At 56.7% G+C, this 24,976-nt stretch overlaps 2 protein-coding genes across 4 annotated transcripts in view; both read left to right on the forward strand.

Moving 5' to 3' along the window:
- COL5A1 (collagen type V alpha 1 chain) overlaps window positions 1-2,958 on the forward strand; it is a 154,390-nt gene extending 151,432 nt beyond the window's left edge. For all 3 annotated transcript variants that reach the window (XM_030838405.2, XM_030838406.2, XM_030838407.2), the window contains exon 66: window positions 610-2,958. In XM_030838405.2, the coding sequence (XP_030694265.1) occupies window positions 610-756 (147 nt within the window). In that variant the 3' untranslated portion in view covers window positions 757-2,958. The remainder of the gene's footprint in view (window positions 1-609) is intronic.
- Window positions 2,959-16,577: 13,619 nt separating this feature from the next.
- On the forward strand, window positions 16,578-23,122 carry LOC115850779 (ficolin-1-like). Its single transcript, XM_060299913.1, has 9 exons — window positions 16,578-16,671; window positions 17,155-17,268; window positions 18,733-18,786; window positions 19,259-19,294; window positions 20,070-20,102; window positions 20,541-20,668; window positions 21,174-21,303; window positions 22,180-22,314; window positions 22,875-23,122. Exons 1-9 carry the CDS (start codon window positions 16,578-16,580, stop codon window positions 23,120-23,122), a joined length of 972 nt encoding a protein of 323 aa, XP_060155896.1.
- Window positions 23,123-24,976: the final 1,854 nt, after the last annotated feature.

Genomic DNA, 24,976 nt, shown 5'->3' on the forward strand with positions numbered 1-24,976 from the left:
GCAGTTCTGTCCCTTTCCTGGGGCTCACTCTCCTAATCGGAAACGTGGGGCTCACGTCCCCCAGGGTGGTGCTGAGCGTGAACTCAGATGCTCACAGGGATGGAACAGGTGGTCGGAGCAAGGGAGAGCCTGATTCATCCCAGTAGATGCTCCTCCCCCAAGCTCGCCCGGTCCCTCCATACCTCAGTTTACCCAGTACTCCTCTGAGGGCGGGTAAGGCCCCTGTCCTCGAACTTGTGAACGCGGATCCCTCTCACTTCCGAGCGCGGTCCAGCCCGCTGATGGCCCCAGGGAGGGCCTGCGATCCGCTGTCGCGGTCTTGGGATTCTCAGACTTCCTCATCTTCGAACAAGGAGTCCCTGGTGTGGATGTGCCACCTGGCGGGGAGGGGACACGGGTCCAAATGGGCTGCGGACCCTTGCACGGCCTCCTTACGCGCGCTCCTGTGCCCCTCCCGGACGGGGGGTGAGGCGGACGTCTTGGGGTGCGCCGCCTGCTCCCCACGGCTCGCCCTGCTGAGGGTGGGTTTTCGGAGCCGTGGCGGGCGTGGATGGCTGGTTCATCTCGGAGCCCCCGCTGACCTGCATCCCCCTCCCTCCCCTTCCCCAGACAAAGAAAGGGTATCAGAAGACCGTTCTGGAAATCAACACCCCCAAGGTGGAGCAAGTGCCCATCGTGGACATCATGTTCAACGACTTTGGTGACGCGTCACAGAAATTCGGCTTTGAAGTGGGGCCGGCTTGCTTCGTGGGCTAGGAGCCGCGCGAGCCTGGCCCCAAGAGCAACCTCGTGACCTCAGCGCACCGCCCGCGGGTGTCCTGGACGGTGAAGGCCCCTCGTCCCTCCCCACCGCGCCGGGCCCACTCCACACCCAGAGAGAGCAAAGGGAAAGAGCCGTAGTCCCGGCCCCGGAGACGAATCACATGACCTAGATGCCCCGCAGCCGCTGCTTTGCTCCAGTTCCGTTCCGTCTACACCACACTCCCCAGGGAAGGGAACGGGGCCCACGCGTCTCGCCCCCGAGCCCGTGGATCTCGTTCACTGAGAGTCCACAGGGGCCCGGGTGTGGCTGCAGTATTTGGAGATCATGTTTTGTTTTTTTGGAAAAAATTCAACTTGAAGATGTGTACTTCCCCCGACCTTCAAAAATTGTTCCGAGGCAAGCCTTGTAAAGGTCGCCTCACCCTCCGGAGCCTCTGTTTTTAACAAGATCCATTCACAGGCCCAATGTCATCCTGCATGTGCCTTTCCGATGGATTAAAGGTGCTTTTGTTTTTGTGAGTTTTAAGTAAATATTTGTATTGTATGGTCACAAATGTACAGTGTCCCTGACTTCCAATCGTGCCTGTAAACCCCGCTTTGGTCCCACCGGGAGAATTGAGAAAACAGGTGGGGTGTCCATCGTGGGATGCGGTCCACACCCCCGCCCGCTCAAGGACGCGTGAGAAATTAGAAGTTTGCCAAGGGCAGCAAGAATTCACCCCACCATTTACAAAGCAGGCGCCGGTGCCCCTTTCAGACAAGTCTTTCATTAGCTCTGGGTTTTACTTTTTAACAGGGAGAAAAAGAAAAAAAGGATTTTATACTTTGCCTTCTCCACATGCACTTAGATGGAAACGCAGGCTTAAGTTAATTTTAATTGCTTCCTTTTTCCGTGTTTCTTCCTGCAGAGCCTGATGGGAGGATGTCCAGGGCAGGGAAACCACATTTTCTGTAGATGATAATTAAATGAAAATTGGTGCTTATTTTTACACTTCTCTTTCGTGGTGCTATCTGTTAAGATCTCCTTGAAGGTGACACTGGGGGTAGCTGCCATGCCTCGTTCTCCCATCTTTCTCCATCCTGGCTATTGCCTCCACCATCCGGGTTTTTGCCAAGCACATTAAGGTAAATGCGGGTCACCTTCCCTCCCATGGCCCCGTTCTCCTCGCAGACTGCAGTGAAGCCGCCCCAGGCCAGGTACCAAACTTAGGCTGTGCATCTGTGATCTGAAAACACACACACACACACACACACACACCACATGGTCGCTTACCGCGTGGTCCACGGTGTAACGATGGCGGATTGTATTCTGTTGCCGAACGTTTGTGGTGCTAATTTCTGCGTTTGTTGCAAGAACTGAATTGAAGCGGCAGCACGTGGCCTCAGCTGGGCCGCCTTTGCTGCAGCCTCAGCAGACAGACACATGTGCAATGAACTCTGGGAGTCCCTCCGGGGTTGCCAGCGGTGCCTTTTCCCCACGAAAGCGATGTGGATTTTTCCATCCGCAAACGCGCTGGATGCGGGTCTCAGCCGCGCGGGCGCTCGGGGCCAGCCGGGCTTCATCTGATACTGGTCCTCCCTGAGCGAGGGTGAGGGCTGGCAGGGCCAGCGAGGAAGGGCGATCCCTTTACTGTGAAAAGCTGCCCGTGTGCAATGCCCTTTCCTTCCACAATGGGAGAAGCAAGACAGGCCCCAGGGCCCCTTGCAGCCTCCTCGGGAGGAGCTGTGACAGGTCCCAGCTCTGGTGCTGTTCTCCGCCCACCCCGCCTCATTGGACCGTGGTTCCGGCTGAGGAAACCACTGCGGAGCAACCCAAGAATAACAACACACCGCCCACGAGGACTTCCTGGATCCCTCTGGAAACTGAGTCTTGCTGTTGCCAAAGAAAAGCCTGGCTTCGAGATTCTTCCGAACCCAGGATGCCAGCGTCTGCCAGCGACCCTCTCCTTCATCTCGTCAAAAGAAAAGCCATGTCGGAGCATCGCCCTAGGGCGCCCTGTGGGTTTTGTCTAGGTCATGTGATTCCACTTTGATTTCTCATCCTGCCCGAGTTCTCCTTTTATTCTGTCGATCTTTTCCTCCATTGGACCCTTCAGAGCTGTTGTAATTTGTACTGAAGTCAAGATGTGTCCCGTTTTCCCCAGACCACTTAGCTATGGTATATTGCAATAAAATTACTTCTTATATTTGCAGAAATTCTTCTGGCGTAATTTTATTTTTTCCCCCTCATCTACATAATTGGACACATGTTGGCGAAAAGCAAAAGAAAACGGTTCAAAGGAAACCTGTGGTAAAGATTCTAGGACATTAGGCCCTTTAAAACTAGAATGTTGAGTGACACATTGTACATTTCCTAAAAATCCAGTAGACGTGTTCATACGTTTTAACTGTAATGCCCAGGAAAGGGTGTTTTAAAGTATTTTAAACCTGTGTAACAGAGGAATAATTGTAATCCTTTTTCAATAAATCAAGATTAATGTTTCCACCGTAAACAGATGTGATCGGCTGTCTTCTTAAGTGTGACCAGGGCCTTCCCCTGCATTAAACCAGTGTTTGACCCCAGTCTCAGGACAGGAGAAACTCTCAAAATCCTGGCCAAGGTCACAGAAAGTGGAAGGAAGCCACTGCCCAAGCCACGCGCCAAGGGAGCTCTTCCTCGGAGGAAGTGGCAGCGGGCGTCCGGAGACAGAGCTGTGCCTTGGGGTGCCCTTGGGTTGTGGTCAGGCACCAGCCCTCCAGGCTTCCTGGGGGAGTTTCCACAATCCTGGGGCATCCCGACCTCGACAGTGTGCGGGCCTCACTCTCGCCCTGCGGAGGTGGCAAGTCCCCAGGCTCCCCCTCTGCTGTCCAGCTACAGAGCGGGATGATAGTACCCGGCCCCCTGGCTCGTCCTGGCCCATGACCCTGAGCAGAAGTGGCAAGTGGCTCTTCCAGTCTGACATACTGGTTCCCTCTTGCGTGTCACCAGCCACGTTCCCAGAGTGGCTGCGTCCCCAGTGAGTGGGTCCCGGAGGGAGTCCCTGACCAACCCTCCGTGAGCTTACAGCATGAGCGAGAAACACGTTGCTTTCAGCCAACGCTGATGTCAGGGATTGTTGTTACTGCAGCAAAACCTAGACCCAGTGGCTCTCAGAGTGTGGTCCACGGACCATCGGCACCTCGTTAGGAATGCAGATTCCTGGGCCCTGCGGCAGACCTGCTGACTCAGACACGTTGGGGGCGGCCCCGTCACCTGTGTTTTGACAAGGCCCGCAGGTGATTCTAGGGTTGGCTCGGGTTTGAGATCCACCAGCCTGGACAAAACGGAGCCGATGGGAAAGTGAGACCAGGAGTGGGCAATTGCTTTGACAAACACCAATGCGAATCGGCGGGTCCCCCTGCCAGACAGTGGAGGCGGAGCTATTGTCAGAAGATGGAAGGCTCCCTGTCTCCAGGGGCAGAAAGTGAGGTCAGATCGCTCTTTGCTACCTGGGCGAGCTCACAGGCCGATCACGAGCAGTAGCGCGTGACCTGGGAAGAGGTCGGAACGAGGATGGTGACGCAGGCCACTTGCTCTCGACTGCACTTGGCACGAGAGGAAACAGAGTCCGCAGACTCGAGGGTTTTCGGGGCTGGAAGAGGCAACCGTTTCTCAGCATCGACGGTTGAAGATGAAACTGAGAAACACTCTGTGGGACAAACGCCAGTGAAAGCTCGTTCCTCACAGGTCTGAGCAACACACTTGTTTGAAACCTCGGCCTGGGTTGCAGCGGCGCCTAATGAGTGACTCAGGAAACGGTGTGGCGCTCCCATCAGAGCCGGGCAGGTCGGAAGCTGCTGCACCGACGTCAACACAGGGAGTGGGGCAGGCGGGGGTTGTGGGAGCTGTGGGCCTGGGTGCTGGTCCTTGGAGGCCAGTGAAATCCAACGGGCCGGAAGCTGATGACCTGGTTGAGAGGTGTCCTGCAGGGAGAGCCGCCAGCCTGGCCTGAGGAGTCCATGACCGAGACTTAGAGTGACCCGCAGGCCTCCAGGGGTCGCGCTGGCCCACAGGTGCCCCGCGGGGCTGGGTGACGGGGCCTGGGAAGACCAGGGGCGGCCTCCCCTCACTGGAGGCGGGTGCTCACAGGTGAGCAGGCTGAGCCTCGGGGAGGTGGGGGAGGAGGCTTAGCGTTTAAGATCGTAGCGTCCTGAGTGAGACGCATCTGGGGCAAGGCCCTGCAGAGCCCCCATTTCTCTGCACCTCCTTCCTCATCCTGGAGACTTTGCAGGTGAAGGCACCTGCCCGTAGGCTGGGCCAGAGGAGGAGAGCCTGCAGGTGCTGGGATGGCTGGAGCCTAGAAACCAGCGAGCAATCCCACCTTGCGCATCCCCGGGGATGGGAGCAGTGAAGCTAGACTCACTTGGGTACCGCTCTCCCAGCCCCAGGGCCCGCCCCCCGCCCCTGCACCGTCCATCACGCCCCAGCAACTGGTCCGCAGGAGCTCATCAAGCCCCTGCAGCCACCCGCAGCTGGGCTGGGTCTTCTGGAGACGTGAATGGAGCCCTCACACCGGGACTCTGCTCCCCGTCTTGGGAGAGGTGAGCTCGGTGGAAACGAGGCTGCCAACCTGGGTCTTGGCTTCAGGGCGGCTGAGTATCTGCAGCTCACAGCATCTGTCTCAGGCGCCCTGGAGAGAGAGTGCCTCGAACCCCCGCAGGAGCTAGGTAACGGCTGGCCATTGGCCTTTAGCGTTCCCACGGGGCTGCGTTAGTTCTTGCTGGATGAGGGGAAACACCTGTCCCCACGAAGGAGCAAGCAGGCCATCGTTCACCGTTTGGAGCTGGAATTAATCCAGGCTTCCCATGCTGGAAAAGATGCCCTCAGTGCCCCTTATCTTAGCACTGCTGCCCCATGCCCTAGGGTGCCCTTGGAGTGGCAGGAAGGGATGGAGGGAGGGAGGAGAGTGTGTGCACCCCCATCTGGCGTGGGGGCGGGCGCTTTGCTAAGAGGCTTCTGCTGCTGCAGAGCTGGGGCTCCTGGGTTCCAGATCTTGGGGCACAAGTCCTTTCGTATCTGCCCAGGCTCTTGGCCTCCGAGAGCTGAGCCTGCCTCGGGCAGCGCCTCCATTTGGATGGTAGCTGGGTGTGGAGATGTCTGTCTCAGCCAACCTGCCTGGCTGGGGCCTAGGAGGGCTGGGATCCTGCTGACTTCTGGGTCCTGGATAGGCTGATGGCTGATCAGTCTGGGAGAGCCGGCTCCTTACCCCTTGCCTAGAGTGCCTACATCTTCTTAGAGGAAAGGAGGGAGGGAGGAGGGGCAGCCTCAGCTCTCGGTGCTTTCCCTCGGGGAAGGACTCCTGCAGAAAGCGTGCAGCCCACCTGCCTTCCTTGCCCCGACCTACCCCTCCCACCCCCAAAATTTCTGCTACCAGACATTCATTCATTCATTCAATGCCGCTTTATTGAGTGCCTGCTCTGTGCCAGGTACTGGTACCCAAAAGAGGGGTGACAAGGACCTCAGATGGATACAGTGTGGACATACTGACTTGAAAACACAGTAACCTGGAAACACAGAACAAGGGGAAACAGAGCCTGACGATGCTGTGTCAGGACTCAGGGTGCAAGGCCTACCCAGCACCTGGGGACGATGCAGGAGGAAGGCGTGCCCACGTGGAAGTGGTGCACGTCCGCCTGGATTTCCTCTGAGAAGTGGTCCAGGGAGAAGGGAAGGCAGGACTCAGCTGGTGCCTCAGCCAGGAAGATAACCACTTCCCAGTAATCCCCCAGGAGTCAAGACGTCAACAAAAGCTACATGCACAAAACATCCTGCTTTCTTTTTTTATTTTTATTTTTCCAAATTGACAAATGGAGATCACGTAGATTTGGGAGAAGTCCAATTCCCAGGCTTCTGTTGGGAGCTGACGTGTTTGATGGTGCAAGAATTTTGCTTCACTTGGGACTTTCTCCAGTTCATTTTAAAACTAGAAACCTCAATGGTTAGGACGATCTAAAAGACTCTAATTGTGGGAGACGGACTAGGGACACCACTTTCAGCATTTGTATCGTTTATTGCCACATAACAAATTACCCCCAAACGTAGCTGAAAATAAAACACAGGCATCGTCTGACATTTCTGTGGGCCAGGGACCTGGACATAGCTGTCTGGTCCTCACGTCAGGGTTTCTAACAAATCTACAAGCAAGGTACCATATGACTAAGGTCTCATCTGGAGACCCAACCGGGGAAAGATCCCATGAGATGTGTGTGCACGTCCTGGGCGTGCTCCTCATCGACGTTGAGGCCTCAGGCATCTTTCAAACCGTGATGCACAGGGACAGGTCAGAAGTGAGGTGTCCAGCTGCCTGGTTCCCTCACCTGTGAAATGCTGCGCCAGGCTGTGGAGTCAAATGTGACCATGCACGAGAAGCGCTTTGTCCCGGGGCCTCAGCGTCCCTGCCGTGTGATAGCTCTGTATCCCCAGCACCCACCCCACCTGTGCGCTCCCTGTGCGTAAGCCCGGTGATCTCAGGTTACAGGGTATCACGCCTCTGACGTTTACCACTGACCAATCTCTAAGTGCCCAGCGCCTGCGGGGCCTGCAGCCCTGGGCTGGCAAGGGAGCAGATAGAGGGAAGAGAAGGACATCCTGCTTCCCATGAGCTTAAGTGCATCTGAAGACACCAGACTCCCGGCCGCCACTCTGGAGAAACATCCAGCGGTGATCAGATCCACAGGCTGAGGGGTGGGTCTGCTGAGAGCGGGCTGGCGTGAGCAGGAGGTGTGACCGAGCCTCGGACAGTGGGTAGAATTTGGAGATGGGCAGAAGATTCCTTTGGGATTCCTTGTGTGTACCTCTGGGATGTCTGTCTGTCTGTCTGTCTGCCAAAAGACTGTTGGAATGCTTGTCGATAGAGAGGGCCCTTTGCACTTGAAGGCTGGATGCTGGAGCTGATCCTCTGCAACTGACATTCCGGAAGATGAGGGAGAAAAGTGAAGAGAGGCAGGGTCCATGGCTTGGCAGAAGGAACCCCATTTCCACCACTGGAGCCAAAGCAGCCTGTGGGGGGGACTTGGGGCGCATACCGCCAGTCCACCTTGATCCAGCCGCCACCTTGGCCCACAGCAAAGGCCACAGGGCTGTGACTGCGGAGGAGATGCAGGCCCTGACCTCAGGTGCCCCCATGCAGGCAGAGGTCCACGTGCACATGGAAACGGGGCTCTCAGGTGCTCACTGCTTGTCTCCTGAGCTGCGCTGCCTGAAAGGCACCAGCAAGCTGAGGAAAGAGGGCCAGGCCTGGAGAAGGGTGGGGTCCCCACCAAACACCCATCCTCAGGAGACTTCATGGTGAAGAGGATTCGGGCCAGGTCGGGACGATGGGTTGGATCTGACTCCCGTGATCCTGCCTGTCCCAGCTCGGTTCAGGGGAAGCCCCCGCCTGGGCTGGGACCCTCCCTCCGAGGGGCTTCCTGGGCCTGGAGGAGTGTACACGGAGCCAGCTGGGGCGGCTGGCAAACATCCCAGCTCACCCCCACCACATCCACTCCACCCCTGGAGCCCTGGGGCTCAGGCTTCTCTGAATCCTGCCGCTTCATCTCTGCATGGGCAACACGTGAATCGCACCACGTGCTCCCCCAGGCGGGTCTCCCCCCACCCAGCCTGGGGCTCTGGGTCAGGTCCTGCAGTCTTACTCACCGGCCCCCACGATGGGCTTGGAATCGCTCAGTGTGGGGGCTGGCGCGTCACAAAGGCTGTACAGTGAGTGAGCTGGGATCACCCCGGGCTGCACACTCTTTAGAGGCAGAGGCTGGTAATATTATCAGCGAGAGTTCAGCTTGGCCCAGGCTTTGCTTCTGGTGACAGTTGGCTGGGAGTGGAGTGGACTGTCCGTCCGGGCTCCATAGCCAGGCTCCCGGTGGCACAGACCGTGTCAATCTAGGGCTCCATGCCTGGGGCTTCTGGGACCAGGCAATACGAGAGCTTCAGAATGAAGAGAGGTTTGTCATGGGAGGGAGGTGGTGCTTCCTCGTCACGTGCACAGAAAGCCTGTGTACTCAGAGCTCAGGGCCTGGAAGGTGCTGGAAAGTGCTGGCAGAAGCCCGCATCTAGGTCACCTGGAAGGTTTGTTAAAACCTAGGTTCCTGGGCCGTCCCTCCCCTGGTGATTCAGCAGCTCTGGTTGGTGCTTAGAACTTGTAGTTCCAAAAATTTCCCAGGTATCCTGCTGCTGCTTGGAAACACACAAGCACTAGTATCATCGGCAGCTCTTCCGGTCTTGACCCCAAGCCAGTCTGGCCACAGAAAAGGCAGGTACCTCCTGAATACTGGATTTTGCAAAGGCTCGAGCACATACCCAGATCCCCTCCAGCCCCGGCTCCCCTGATTCTAAAATTCCACTGTAGGGCTGCCCTGGTGGCGCAGTGGTTGAGAGTCCGCCTGCCGATGCAGGGGACGCGGGTTCGTGCCCCGGTCCGGGAAGATCCCACATGCCGCGGAGCGGCTGGGCCCGTGAGCCATGGCCACTGAGCCTGCGCATCCGGAGCCTGTGCTCCGCCACGGGAGGGGCCACAACGGTGAGAGGCCCGCGTACCCCCCCCAAAAAAAAAAAAAAAAAAACCACTGTAAAGAAATTTGTTCGTTTTGTATAAAGTGCATCTCTTTAAAATGCAAGTCTCTCAAAGACTTGAGCGGTGATTCTTCTTATCAGTGATCCTTCGATAGAAATCAGTTTGACAGCCTGATTCAGAGTGGAATTTGGTGCAGAAAGACAGAGTTTAAGGAGGAAAGGAAAGGATGCAGGATGCTTCTGACAGGCGGAGGTGATAAGTGTGGGGTCGATTTCACCTCTTTAACCGCTTGTCAGAGGACGAGGGTGTATTTCTCTCCTGCCTGAGACCCCAGTGGACATGACCACGGATGGGGAGCATCAGGGCCACACATGGTGTTTGTTCCACCCTGGTTGACCTCACGTTCCCTCTGGGATGACATGAATGGGGCTCAGGCGGAAGAGAATGAAATGACCCAGTGAGAAGAGGTTTACAGGTGAGGGAGGGAGGAAGGGGCACTGCAGCTGAGCAGTCACTGTGAAGAGTCATGGGACAAGGACACATGTGCCATGTGTCGTGAAGAGAGCATCCCCAGGCTGGCCAGGGGACAAAAGGATAATGAAGATGACAAGGATACGGGCCTGGCCCAGATGTGATGGGGGCTCTGAACCCTTTCTGGGGCAGACAGTCTGTCCTGGAGTCAAGGACGGACGTCCAGGGAAAGGTTTGGGGAGCAGGAAATGGACGTGATCAGGGCTGAGTGGAAGAGATGTGGACCTGATATTTCAGTGTGGAGGGAGGCCTGATTGAAGGTCCTTCAGCAGTGCAGTGGGGAGGAAAGAACGTGACTGAAGGAGGGGATGCCCGTGCCCTGCACCAATGTCCTGCTTGCGGCAGGGGTGATGTCGGTCTTACTGCGCCATCTCCTACCAGTCATCTCGTCTTTACTGTCTCGGACACCCCAGCCTTCTTGCTTTTTCTCAAATCCACCAAGATCTCTTCCTCTTGCTGTAAGACTCTCACCTGAAACATTGCATATCCGACCCATGCGTCTCAGTTCCCTGCTCAAATGCCACCTCTTCCGAGAGGCTTTGTGGAACTCAGAGCTTAAAACAACTTACCCTCCAGACTTCTAGGGTCTAATCACTGGAAGATGGCATACATTGAATTAACCCTCCTGCCGATTAAACAATAAAGTCTAGAGTATCTATGAAAATACAACTAGTAGAGGGCAATGGAGAGGGACTAAAAGCAGACAGAAACTGGATGTGGGGTAAGATCGACAGTTACTCTGACCTTCTGCTGAGGGCCCTCCCGGTCCATGGGATGCAGGGGTAGCATCATTCAAGCAGAGGAGGCTGTCTCACTGGGCGGGGGACTTGGGTAAGAGATCCAGGCTACCGGGTGAGGAGTGGGGTGGAAATCCTAAGAAAGAGGAAGCCACGTCAGGAAAGCCCCAAATCTGCTACAGACCCTCTCCTGTCCTTGGCTGATGGCTGATCTGAACACGTGTGAGGTGAGATGCCCATGGTGCACTGGGGGAACTGGCCGGGAGGCCAACACAGCTGAGTGGAGATTTCAGCACTGTCCAGTGTCGGGGTATAGTTTGAGCTCAAGTCCCATCATTTTGGATGGATTTGATAAACACCTCAGGCTTTCCCCCAGGGAGCCCAACCCTTAAGTAGAAGGACAGTATCCCAGGGCTGAAGTTTCATCCCTGGGATTAAGGACAAAATAGAGCCATTATAACAAGCCTAGAGCCAAGACCCCCAGGCTCAAAGTGATCCCACCCACCTGCCTGCCAGCACCAAGTTCATCTCTCTTCTGAGAGAGGAGCTCAGAATTCAGAGTCTCTGTAACACAGTATCCACAATGTCTGGCACAGAATCAAGATTCACTAGACACACAAAAGAAGGAAAACATGACCCATAATCAAGAGGGGAAAAGTCAATAGAAACAAATGAATGGGTGCCTCAAATGTTGGAATTTACAGAAAAGGACTTCAAAACAAGTAGGATAAATATATTCAATAATATATGGGAAAAGATGGATATAATGAGTAAAGAAATGGGGGTTTCAAGAGAGAGAAGAAAGCTAAAAAATGAACCAATTGTAAATATTAGAACTAAAAATTGCAATATATGAAATAAAAAATTCACTGGATCAAGAAGACATACAGATGGCCAATAGGCACATGAAAGGATGCTCAACATCACTAATCATTAGAGAAATGCAAATCAAAACTACAATGAGGTATCACCTCACACTGGTCAGAATGGCCATCATCAAAAACTCTACAAACAATAAATGCTGGAGAGGGTGTGGAGTGAAGGGAACCCTCCTGCACTGTTGGTGGGGATGTAAATTAGTGCAGCCACTATGGAAAACACTATGGAGGTTCCTCAAAAAACTAAAAATAGAGTTACCATATGATCCAACAATCCCACTCTTGGGCATATATCTATAGAAAACTCTAATTTGAAAAGATACATGCACCCCAATGTTCATAGCAGCACTATTTACAATAGCCAAGACATGGAAGCAACCTAACTGCCCATCGATAGATGAATGGATAAAGAAGATGTGGTACATATATACAACGGAATACTACTCAGCCATAAAAAAGAATGAAATAATGCCATTTGCAGCAATGTGGAGGGACCTAGAGATTATCATACTAAGTGAAGTAAGTCAGACAGAGAAAAACAAATACCATGATATCACTTATATGTGGAAGCTAAAAAAATGATACAAATGAACTTATTTACAAAAGAGAAACAGACTCACAGACACAGAAAACAAACTTATGGTTACCAAAGGGGAAGCGGGGAGAGGGATAAATTAGGAGTTTGGGATTAGCAGATACAAACTATTATATATAAAATAGATGAACAACAGGGTCCCACTGTATAGCACAGGGAACTATATTCAATGTCTTATAATAACCTATAATGGAAAAGAATAAGAAAAAAAATATTTACGCATAACTGAATCACTTTGCTGTACACCAGAAACTAATACAACATTGTAAATCAACTATACTTCAAAAAAATATTTTTTAAAAAATAAAGGTTATTTGTTGCGAGCAGATTTACGTAACCAGGAACGAGGAAGCAAGCTCTTCAGGCTGATGGGAGAGGATCCCAGTTGAAAAAGCAAATTCTTAGGAAGAGGCAAAGGGTGACAGAAAGTCAGTACGAGGATAGGTGCAAAGTACTCTCTTTTTCAGTTAAAAATGTTGTTAAAAGACTATTGAATTTTTAAGACCAAAATAATGAAAACGCACTGTGTGGTTAAACTATAGGTAGAAACAAATTCTACAACAACAGTAGTAAAAAGGATTGTGGAAGCGTTGGTACGTGATGGGTGAAGCCCCTTGAGGGGGACGGCATTCGTTTATAATGTATTTCCTGGGCAACCGCTCAGTGTAACACAGAGGAAGAACCCCGAATTCAAGGCAGATATGGAATGAAATACTAAAAATGCTCGACCAACACAAAGGAAGCAAAGCACAAGGGAAAAACGACGGGATGTAAATGGAAGAGGACATGGGTACACCCAACACAGGGACGTCAGCGATCACGCTAAGTGTCAATCACGTGAGCGCAGATGAGACTCCAATCCGCGATGCACTGCTGGCGGGAAACGCACCGCACAGGGACGGCAGGGCGGAAGCTGATGAATGAAAAACACACACTAAGCAAACAGTGACCTTGAAAAATGCACCCTCCGGAGTCTCAGTCCATTGTCCTGTGTGCTTGGCAGCACCCGCCGGAAGAGACCCCCTGGTCACACGACCAGGCTGCTTCCCCAGGACGCTGGTGGCCAGATGGGGCCGTGGTCCAGAGCCAGCGGAAGGAAGGAAGGTGGGAGGGAGGTGCCCCCCCAGGCCCGATGTTGCCCCCGTGGGGCGCTCCATGTTCTTTCCCACCCTGCTGGCTGGGATGAAGATGGCCCTCAGGACAGCAGCCGTCTTTGGAAGGTGGCAGACATGTGCCGGAGGAACGTGGGTCTTGAAGTCACCCCCGACTCGTTGGGCTGTTACCACTGTATGCGAGGTCACAGAGATTTCAGGTTTTATGCTTCAGTCTGATTAACCCCTAACGAGATGCCCTGCATGTATTTCCTTGGAACGCACGTTGCTTTCAAATTACATCACAGTTCATACTGTATTCGTATGATGTAATTGTTTGTCTCTTTGATTCTTTTCTGTCTCCCCTCAGTAGCACACAGTCCCCTCCAAGCGTGCAGGGGCCGTCTGCTCTGTTTCCCCCTGTGTCACGGGGCCCAGAGGAGCACGGGGCACATAGCAGGTGTTCACTAAACATCCCTTTCTCTCTTGCTGGTGAGGCCAGTTGAACGGGAAACCGAATCCCTGTGCGCTGGCCCAGGGGATGCTCATGGGGCACCAGCGGCATCCGAGTTCGGAAATTCTGGAGCAGGAATAGCCCAAGTGCAAGGCAGCCAATGACCAGACTTTCATTTCGGATCGTCCTGGATTAATCCTTCACTTGCCGTGTGAGCAGCCTTTCAGCTCCAGCAGGGAGCCTTGCACGGATGCTGGGAATGTCTAATTCCTGTGCGGGGGCCATTAAAGATGAGGGTTGAGCAGGAAAAGGTGCCCTGGACCAGTAACCTGAGCACAGGTTCCTAAACCCTTCACTGTGGGGGGCGGAGACGTGCACTGGCAGGCAGGTGCTGGGGAGTCAGGACGGGGAAGGAGGATGGGAGGGGGTGGGGGCAGGACATAGCATCCCAGGACCTCTGGGGAGAGAGTTCTAATCCTGTCTCACCACTGGCAGGCTGTGTTGTCCCCAGACAGCATCCTTCCTTCTCTGCGTCTCAGTGTCCCGTCTCTAACAGGAGATGCCCTCAGAGGCACCGCAGCTGAGCAGTGCCTGAGCTTGCCGTGTGGGGCTCTCTCTCCTCCGTGGGGCTTCATCGCTAACTTTTGTTTCCTTTCTGGCACAGAGAAGATTACTCGGTGTGCTTCTGTCTTTTTAAATTAAATCAAATGCAATTTGTTCAATTAACATTAACATATTAACATTATGTTATGTTAACATTATAATATGTTAACATTAATTAACATATTAACATTATCAATTCAAAAGTCCCGTGATACCTGAAGCTTTTAAGTTGGACTTATAAACTTTATTCTCTATATAACAGGCCCATCTGAATCACTTCCTTTAAGGGGCCTATGATTAATGCACTAAGTTAACAGCTTTCAACGTTTTAATTGCATTTTCAAAATGAATGTATTCACGTTTGTGCTTTCAGGTTTCAGTTGTCTGCCTTTAACAAAACCTTCTGAGTAGAAGTTCATTTTTAGAAATCTGCTACCGTAAACATATGAACGTGATGAATTTAGGGGTCTCGACTATCAACTATAAGCACAGCAAGATTTCCGCATAAAATCACTAACTCGTTCCATCGTTCAAGGTCGCACTTGCAACTGGATTATCAGGCTGTTACTGTAACAGGCCAAGTTCTCTTAAATGAAGCCAACACCCCAAATGCCAAATGGACATCAGTTTACTGACGCTACAGTATGAACACTGTGAATGTCAGCCTCTCGCCCCGTCTACACTCAGTGAGAAGCGCAGCCCCGGCCAGGAGGGCAACCCTCACCCACATAGCACAGGTGCTAAGGGGCTTTGTTCCAGCCCCAGCTCGGGGGGGTCTCTCTCGCATTCTGTCTGCACATCCCCAGGGAGCCCACCTCTGCCGGCCGAGTCTGTCCCCACGATGGATGGGGTCTGGCAACCCCTGCTCTTGCGAAGTTTACATCCCAGCAGCAGCACACACCCCCGTCAATCCGCTGCATGACACACTTCACTGTATTGATTATTTTGAGCTGTGGGTGCTTGAAAACCAGCAAATACAGGGGGAGCTTTCTGTGCACTCCCTCTTTCTGCCTAAAGACAGAGCCTCCACAAGAAACTCCGCTGTCAGCCCCTCCCGGGGGCGTCATCAACCAGGAAGATGGACCCTTGATTCGTTACAGGAGAGGACACCAGAGGTGGACACCACACTCAAACTGTCACAAACTAGCCGACCTCCGCCTGCCCTGCAAGGCCCAGGCCCCTTTCCTAAAACCATTTCCTCTTGTCTAAGACGCCTTCCCCACCCCCCCTTCCCCTACTGAGACAGTACTGTGTCCTGAATTCTAAGCCACCTCGGGGAATTACTCATTCCCCGGGGTGTCTCCCATATGGACAGAGTACCTGTGCTAAGAACCTTCTCTGTGCTTTTCTCTTGTTACTCTGTCTTGCATTACAGGGGTCTCAGCTGAGAACACAGAGGGTGGGGAGAACGTTACTTTTTCTCCCCTGCAGAGTGGAGGTCTTTGAGCAGCGGTCATAGACTCAGGCCACACACCCCATGGACGTTGAAATTGTCTCCGATGGACCCTTGATACTCACATGAGTCTGTCTGACTTGGGGTCAGGATCCCAACACCCCACCTGGGCAGGGGCTGTTGGGACGGGGTTGGGGGAACAGACTTGCCACCTCCATCTCTAACGGGAGTCCCGGTGACAGCTAGCCTCAGCGTGTGGCCCTTCCCTGGGAGGTGTGGGAAAAGCACGCGGCCTGGTCCCTCCTGGGGTGGGTGCTGAATGCCCCCCCCAAGCAATTTCATGCCCTCCCCCACCCCACCCCACCCCTGGCCCCGCTTCCACGCCCCCCAGGCTGGAACTGCTGCAGTCGGGTTCACGTCCAGCCTCTGTCATGGTCCCAGGGCCACACTTTGCGATGCTCCTGGCCTGGCCGCCCCTGCTTCTCTCCTGCCGCATGTGCACTGCGGTCGGAAGCCCACGGCACACCGGCCTGGGGAAACCCCTGCCGCACACATCCTGCTCCCCTCGCCCCTCCCCTCTGATCACCCTAGACCCCAGGAGAACTTTCTAAATTTCTGTAGACTTGAAGCCCATAAAATGCAAATGAATTCCTCAAACCCTGCCCCCCGAGAAGGCCTCAGGTGTGGCCTGGGCTGAGCTGGGTGATGGGGGGGGCGGGGCTGGCCCTTCCCTATGCAGGGCCTAGGGCGCCTGGTGGCTGGAGGGAAATGTCCCTGCCGAGGGGAAGTGGGGCTGGTCCGCAGGGAGCACGGAAGTCAGATGCTCAGAAAGGAGGATCTGGGCCCTGGAAGAGAACCAGCTGAGGCTGCTTCCACCTCCAGCTGGCGCCACAAGCCGGGGGAGGAACTGGCTGTCCCCACCGGGAGGAGAAACAGGGCCAGAGGTGACAGTGCGTGGCCACAGCCCTATAAGAGCACGGGGCTCCTCGGGCGGCCAACAGCAGAGCAATGGAGCAGCGTGGAGTGGCCATGGCCATAGGGCCCGCAGTGCTGGCCACCACCTTCCTGTGCACCATGACCTCCGCCCCTGACACCTGTCCAGGTGAGTCAGACACCAGGTGAGTAGGACCTGACAGCGGTCGGGTCTGAAAGCCGCAGGCCCCGTGCGCTAACAGCCAACTGGGCTGGGCCCCGAGCTAAGCCCTTCTGGACAATATCCTTATTCCTCGTGACAGTGAGTTGCAATCATCACTTCTCAAAAGCGGAGACTAAACGTTTTTGAACACCTCACTGCCAGGCACCATTCAGCACTGAGGCTGTGGGGAGAGTGGCTCAGGCAGGGTGGACCACAAGGCCAGGGCTCTGCCCTGCATCACCTCCACACCTGACCGGTGCCCACCAGAGGCGGGAAACTCACCGCCAGGCTGACCCTTCATCTGAGAAGGGTGACTCGGGCCACAGCCAAGGGCCCAGGCCGAGGTCGCCACGTGGCAGATCCCCGTGGCTCGGGTGGCCTGTCGCCGGCTCTGCAGGGCTCTCAGGCCCAGGACGAGCTCCCTGACTGGCGCTCTGTGTCTCTCTGCAGAGGTGAAGCTGGTGGGTCTGGAGGGCTCCGACAAGCTCTCCATCCTCCGAGGCTGCCCGGGGCTGCCTGGACCCGCAGGGCCCAAAGGAGAGGCAGGCGCCAATGGACAGAAGGGTACGTGCTTGCGCTCGGGCATGGGGGTGCCTGAGCACCAGCTCTTCTCAAATTAGAGCCCGGGTGGGCACTGCCCCCTGCGGGTCTCAGGTCAGGAGCTTGGGTCACGACCCTGCTCAGAGCTGGCGTCAGGAGCGACCCCTGAGGCCCAGCGGGATCTGTCATTCCCTGAGGAGGGGGCTGGTCGCAGCTAGTCTATGAGCTCACATCGGGGTCCACTTCCATAGAACACCCGCTTCCCGGTCCTCGATCCTGGCTTTACGTGGCCGTGGGCCAGATTCCAAGCCACGCGTACCTCAGTATTCTCACCTGAAAACTGCGGCCCCAGCGTTTTCTGTCTGTACCGCAGATGAGAAAACTGGGGCTCAGAGCAGTCAGCCATCAGCAGGGAGGGTGGGGCTGGACCTCAACGCAGTAGGAAGGCCCCCGAGCGCTCCACAGCCCTCCCGTCGACGTGGCGGCCCCCTTGTGGGGTTTCGGGCCCCGAGCCTGGTATGAAGGGCAGGTGTGCATGCAGCTGAGGGGTGAGTGCCCCGGACCTGTGTGTGAGTGGGTGCTCCAAGGGCTGCGGACACAGGGCCAGCTCGGAGGTCCCCAGCCTCTCACGTCCTGGGAGGCATCCAGCTCAGCGGCCGTGGGCACCCAGGGCAGCTCCTGGGGATGGGAGGGCTGTGTGTGCCCACCACGATGGGCTCCAGGCTGGGGGTCCTGCCGGGGGGACACTGGGAGGAGGGGCCGGGCTGGGGCAGCTGCCCACCAGTGGGTGTGGTTGGCCCGCCCCAAGCCGAGCCGCCGCCCCCTCGGCCCCACCCCACACACCCACACTCCCCGGGGAGGGCAGCCTGCCGGCAGACGCTCCTGCTGCCTTGACTGAGCCTGGGGCCGCCTCTCCTGACCCTCCCCTCAGGGCTCAGGAGGAGGGGCAGGGCCCTGGGTGGTCCTACCCCCTGCTCACATCAGTAACGCAGACCTGGGAGGCCTCGTGGCTCCCGACCCCTCCTCTCTGGAGGTGGAGAGAGAACCACCCCAGAGGGAGGCATAATTGCGCCCGGCCGCCCCTGCGTCCAGGGCTGAGCACAGGGCAGGGCCCCGCCTCCCTCCCAGAGCCAAGGGGCCGGAGGGGCCTGTGTGACAGGGTCTCTGTGGACGTGCTCTTGGTCCCAGGCCCCCGGGGGGCTCCGTGACGGTGGCCTGGACCTGGGCTGCTACACTGAGGTGGTCGGGGGCCAGATCGCTGCTGGTTCCCTGGAGCCCGAGCTGGGCGCGCCGGCCGGTCGGCACCGGGGGGCTGTGAGCGCTTTGTCCTCGCCGCCTGCTGTCCCCTCGTGCTGAGTCCCAGGGCGGTGATCCTGAGGATACCGCAGCTGGGACGGGAGGGTCGGAACTGTATCCTTAGGGCAGAGACGCTCAAGTAGAATTCTTCAGGTTGCCTTTTCCTCAATGATGTATCTTTGGAATTTACAGGAGAGCGAGGTTCTCCCGGAGTCCCTGGGAAGGCAGGGCCGGCCGGGCCCAAAGGTACCAAAGGTGATGAAGAGCTAGGACCCCTGAGCAGGACCCCGGGGCCTGTCTACAGAGACATGAGAGATGGAGACAGACAGAGAGCGAGAGGGAGGAGGTGGAGAGAGAGATGGGAGAGAGACAGAGAGAGGGAGGGGGGCCAAGTGAGAGACGCACCTGTCCTATTTCCTGTTTCCAAAGAGCTTCGAGACAGTGTGTGAACTGGGTCCCGAGTCCGGGGCCCCAGGTCCAGAGCAGCCTCTCATAACCCAGGGCAGAATCCAGGCCTCTGAGCCCCCCTGCAACTCGCCCAGCTGAGACCCAGGCATTGGAAAAGCGTGGGCCGCGGAGCATGCACGTGTGGTGCCCAGAGCCTCAGCCCCGCCCCCCAGGCCCCAGCTCCCGAAGAAGTGAGCACTTGGGTGGTTTCCAGAGCGGAGGGTCGACGTCCACTGACCAGACGTGCTGTGCATCTCCTGTCTCTCCCCAGGAGACCGAGGGGAAAAGGGCGCAAGCGGAGAGAAAGGTGAGCCCCTCCGCCTCCCTGGGGTCACTGGGCAGGCTCTGCAGGGGACTGGGGCATCCAGAGAGCTCGGTCACGGCTACCACCATCTGGGGGAGGAACTCAGACCACAGCCCTGGCCCTGGCCCTGCAGCGGATGGGTGCGGGAGGAGGAGCCTCTGAGCCTGGCCTGCTTTGTCAGCGGCCGGTGAGCGCTCAAAGCCCAGAGGCTCCGGAGTTGGACCCAGGTGACTGGCGATACCGCTTTGCTACATGATTTTGGACATTTTGCTTATAATGCTCTGATTTATGCTCATTTATTTAAAAATTTGTAAAAGCAAGAAAAGGCAAAACGCCAAGACACAGTCACATGCTCTGGCTACAAATACAAAGTGCGAGGTTGGGGCCCAGACCCACATCCCAAATGCTCCCCAGTACTTTCCACAAGCAGAGGCTGTGCTGGAGACATGGGCTGTGGAAAGCGATAGGCCTGGGGCCGCTGCACCTCCACCGCCGTGAGCCGTGAAGCCCAGGCGAGGTGGCCGGCACGGCGGTCCAGCCACTGCCCCGCGGGACGGTGCTGGCCGCCAGCCCCCAGGCAGGCCGGATGCAGTGGGGGCCGAGCAAGCCCAGGGATGCTGAGTCTAGGAGCTGATCCGCAGGGCTGGAGGCTGAGAGTCCTGCAAAGAGCTGGATGATGGTTTCCTTTCTCCACGCTGTGTTCACGGAGCAACGGGGCTCAGGGGTGGGGGCGCTGTTTCCAGACGTGTGACGTGCATGTCCTCGCTCCCCACAACAGGAGAGCCGGGGCAGCTTCATTCCTGTGCCACAGGTGACTGCGCACACGCCGACCCCCACACCTCCGCCTGGACCTGCTCCTGCTGGGGGTGGGGGAGGGGTGGGTCGACCAGAAGGCCAGCTGCACAGACTCAGGTTCCACCTTCCAAGGACAAAACCCTCTCTGCGCATATCTTACTCCCCACTTACCCGAGTGATAGGCAGCCATTGCCTGGATAACTCGAGTATATTCCTGGAGGAGGCCAGGTACCCAGGAGACTAGGCGGGGGCAGCCCTGGGAGGTGGGGATGGCCAGGTCGTCGGGGCCTGGCCGTCACAGCCGGGTGGCCTTGGGGGCCGCGTCTCTGTCCCAGGACTCAGAGCCCACCTCCCCCAGGCAGGTGTCCCTGCCTCTCCCTCCTCCCCCTCCCCCTCCCCCCTGCCCCGCCCAGAGCTCCTGTCCTGGCGTCCATTCCCCGGCTTCCCTTCCCAGGACCTCGGACCTGTAAGGAGCTGCTCACCAGGGGACACTTTCTGAGCGGCTGGTACACCATCTACCTGCCCGACTGCCGGCCCCTGACCGTGCTGTGTGACATGGACGTGGACGGCGGGGGGTGGACCGTGAGTGGGGGGGACCCAGCGATGGCCGTGGGGTTCACCCAGCGATGGCCGTGGGGTTCCTGGGCAGGGGTGGGCGTGCCTGGGAGCCTCACCTGGTGGCAGAGCACTGTTTAGTGGCCTTTGTGACCGTCCACTCCTTCCAGGCAGAGGCTGACCCCGTCCTTTCACTGAGGTCGGGAGAATCAGAAATGTCGGGGGAGGGGGCTGTGGACCCACACGGGAAGGAGTCCCGTGGCTCAGGGCTGTGGGCTCAGGCCCGGAGGTGCCCACCCCTCTCCAGCCGTGTGGCGTTGGGCTTGTCGCCTGCCCTCTCTGAGCCTCCGTTTCCTCCTTGGTCCCATGTGGGTGTCCCTGACTGCCCCTGGGCTCTTGGATGAGACCCACGTTCTGGTCCTCAGCCTGTGATGCCGGTGAACTACCAGCGCTGCTCCCGCGTGTGGCCGGGGTGCTCTGTGGGGGGACGGCAGTGGTACCCCGTCTCCCCAGCCCTCCCCATCGTGTGCAGGTTTTCCAGCGAAGGAGCGACGGCTCTGTGGACTTCTACCGGGACTGGGCCGCGTACAAGCAGGGCTTCGGCAGTCAGCTGGGAGAGTTCTGGCTGGGGAATGAAAACATCCACGCCCTGACCGCCCAGGGTAGGGCCGCGGCCGGGGGCTCTGTGGTGGGGTGCCTGAAATGCACATGCCCCTGACCTCAGCCCTGGGCCATGTGCGCCAGAGGACCCCGCTCCCCCTGGCCCCCGGGGTGGTCACGTGTGACAGCAGGAGGGGTTATTACTCTGAGAACCTAGGACGTGTATCCTCTTACACTCTCTGAGTGTTCAAATCGGAGGAGGTGGATTGTTGGAGTGAAGACGACTTCTGGTCTCGGGACCGATCGTGTCTAGAACCCGAGAGTCGGAAGTGAGGGGGAGGCCATCTGGATCGGGGTGGCCCTTCTCCCACTTCCAACGGTTGGTCCTTCCTTGAAACTGGGATCTTAGGCCCACGGAGCCCCTCCCTTGCCTCTCCCGCTCAGTGCATGTGGCGGTCCCCACGCAGGCCCCTTCACCCCACTTCTCCGTTCCACAGAATCAGCTTCACAGCTGGTCCTGAGTTCAACGGCAAACCTGTAAATCCTTTCTTAATCCTTCCGCTCCCTCATGGCAACCTTGACGGTATCCACTCATGTGCCTGAAATCCTTGCAGAAGAAACTACACGTACAAAGGTTTCCTGCCATGGCATTCACAGCTATTTGCAGGAGAATTTAGGGTTTCCCACTAGAGCGAGGCTTCATTCCGTCCAGGTCCACTGATGGTGGAATTTCAGGCATGGCTGATGGAGCAGCAGGGGAGCTATTTGAAAACAGGGAGGCATCCCTGAGGTCCTCCCACCAGCCCAACCTCTCACACCTTCCCGGTGAATTGTCCCCGATGCCAAGTTCAGACGTCCCCTAAAGCCCACATTCCCACCCCCCGTGCCTGTAGGCAGAGGGTCCCTTCTGCTGGGGCCTGAGCACCCACCTCCAACAGGAAGCAGCGAGCTGCGGGTAGACCTCGTGGACTTTGAGGGCAACCACCAATTTGCCAAGTACCAGTCATTCAAGATGGCGGGTGAGACAGAGAAGTACAAGCTGGTCCTGGGAGCCTTTGTCGGGGGCAGTGCAGGTGAGAGTCCGCGCGGGGCACAGCAGTGGCCTGGGCTTCAGCGCGCGGTTTGGGGAAGCAGAGAGGACCTGCTTAGCGTCCTGGCTCTGCCTCTTCTGTGTGTGATGTTCTTGGGGACTTAACCTCACCAGTTTCTTATCCACACGGTAAGGTAATACTACGCACACCTAAGTGTACCCACAAGGCTGATGTGACCCATGACAAAGTCCAAAAAGCTGTGGCATTATTATTAACTACCATTTCTGATGAAAAACGGGGAAGGATGATAATTGAGCCCATTTCCCTGAAGGCTCCATTCCCACTCTTGTGACTGGAATTCTCCCCTGAGGAGTGAAAGAGTTCTCCCCCTAAGTGAGAGGATGCCTGTTAGCTGGCAGGAGCAGACCAGATGAGGGGATACCGAGGCCTCTCCATCAGCAGAGGGATGCTCCCTGGGGTCATGTGAGGGGCACCCCTTGGAGTTGCACAGTGCACAATCGGACACAGCAGCTTTGACCTGGACCAGCGTCGGGGACCTCTTAGCCCTGTGTGCCAATTAGGCGACCTTTCCTTCTGAGCAGGTGATTCCCTGACGTCCCACAACGACAACGCCTTCTCCACCAAAGATCAAGACAGCGACAAAAATACTGCCAATTGTGCCGTGCAGTACCAGGGGGCCTGGTGGTACAAGGATTGTCATGTGTCAAACCTGAACGGTCGCTACCTTGGGGGGCCCCACGAGAGCTTTGCAAACGGCATCAACTGGAGGTCAGGGAAGGGGTACAACTACAGCTACAAGGTATCGGAGATGAAGGTGCGGGCCACCTAGGGCAGGGCTGGCCGGCTAGAGCCTCTGGGAGCAGCTCCCTCTGCACACTGCCCGGCGGGGCAGCCGGTCCAGAGCCCTCCCCAGGAAGGTGACGCGGACCTCCGTGTCACTGTCGTCACGGGAGCAGCAGAGCCACATCCTGTCCCCTGGGCAGGAGGCCCTCTCTCTGTGCCTCCACTGACTTGCAACCCTTCTGTCCCACTCACGAGGATAAGAGAAAATGCTAATCCAGATCTTGCCAGACGTACATGTTCTCAATAAAGACACTTGCTTACCCGACAGCAGGCGCGGGACTCCTTCGTCACTTCCACGCTCTGACCTGTGCCCCTGTCTGTCCGTCTGTCCCCGTGACCTGGCTCTGCAGGTGCCCTTTGGCCTGAAGGTGTTTCCGACGGTCTGAGGCCAGAGTCACAGAACAGGGCCCGCACGTGGGGCTGCGTACCAGTCAAGTGTCACTCTCCCTGCCGGGCCGGGCCGCTGTCTGCCTCCAGGCAGTTTTCGAGCTCAGGCTGAGTAGAGGGCCAGAGGCCGAGCCACGTGACCACACATCCTAAAGTCTTTACTCTCAGCCCTTCAAGAAAGTGTCCTCTGACCCCAGGCTCAGAGGTGAAGTGGCCTGCGCAGTCCCAGCCTCCCGGCCCCAGCTAGTCCACACCGCCCAGGCTCCTGGGCCCCCACTATCCACAAAGGGTGATGGCGGCCTGGGAATCCCTCGCCACCAACAAAGAAGGAAGTGGAAGAGGAGCGGCTGGGGCTGCTCGGAGCGCTGCAGGAGAGGGGAGGGTGATCTCAGTGCACAGCGCCCTGCAGCTGCGCCAGCACAGACCTGCAGGCGGGGAGACTCCAGCTCTCCAGGCAGCCGTCTCTGAGAGACACGCCAGTGCCCTCCGCACCTGTACTTGTGTCTGCTGAGGAGGGTCCCGCTCTCTCCTCCCACTGTCTCCACCGCCAGATGCCAAGAAGCCCCCCATCCTCAGGTGGCCAGGCTGTCCCGGCGCTGGCCTCTCCCTAACCCTTGCCTGACTATTTGGGTCCTCATAAGCCCGCTTGTGTCTGTTCTAGCAGCATCATCGACTCGGAGAGAATCTAGGAAGGTGCAAGGTGGTTACTACCATCCTTGCCCCCAAGGGTCTAAGAACCGTGCAAAGCCACATAGAACGTGGCATGTCCGGGACTTTTCTGGGAGAGGACCCATGGTGGTCTCGCCTTGCCGGAAGGTGCCGTGTCCTGAGGGTCAGGGGCCACTGCTCCTGGAATGCACCCCCACTCTTGCTTCTCACGCTGGCCCAGAGGCCTGAGACGAGCCAGTGCAGGACAGCCTGGGGAGTGGGCTCAGGAGAGGGGGGCGGCCCTTCCTTCCCCCGAGCCCGAGGACGGGGCCACAGCCGCTCAGCCAGGGGCCCCGATCGGTCCCCAGGACAGAAGCTGTCAAACCGTAAAACACAATGGTTAGTGTTAGATGCAGGATTCCACTGCTATAAAATGATACCCAATCATCTCTTTCTTTTCTTGAAGACCTGGTTCCTTGAGGTCTTGGCGGGATGACAGTTCCTGGAGGGGTGCGGTCTCTTTGCCAGGGAACACATAATGCAACTCTTCATACGTCAGCCCCAGGCTTTGCTGCCCAATCTTCGAGAGCAGCAAAGACCTCACCTGCATGCCCCAGGAGCCACGGTCAGGATTGTGAGCTGGTGCTGGGGTCTCTCCTAGGCACCCTCCACCTTGACCTGCCCCTACTAACTGCGTTTCACAGGGACTAAGCCTTCAACAGTGGAGAGGTGCCCACTGCCTCCGCTGGAAAAGGCAGGACAGGAATTTGATCTTGTGTCTCAGCCTTTCGGTCCTAGAACCAAG

This window comes from Globicephala melas, chromosome 6, assembly GCF_963455315.2.
Source record: "Globicephala melas chromosome 6, mGloMel1.2, whole genome shotgun sequence".
Taxonomy (NCBI): Eukaryota; Metazoa; Chordata; class Mammalia; order Artiodactyla; family Delphinidae; genus Globicephala; species Globicephala melas.

Bases quoted from the DNA above. Each gene is read 5' to 3' on its own strand.
- LOC115850779 (XM_060299913.1), top strand. From the start codon at position 16,578: ATGGAGCAGCGTGGAGTGGCCATGGCCATAGGGCCCGCAGTGCTGGCC. The intron at 18,787-19,258 runs GTACCAAAGGTG...GTCTCTCCCCAG, and splicing joins AGGGCCGGCCGGGCCCAAAG to GAGACCGAGGGGAAAAGGGC. The intron at 20,103-20,540 runs GTGACTGCGCAC...TTCCCTTCCCAG, and splicing joins GCTTCATTCCTGTGCCACAG to GACCTCGGACCTGTAAGGAG.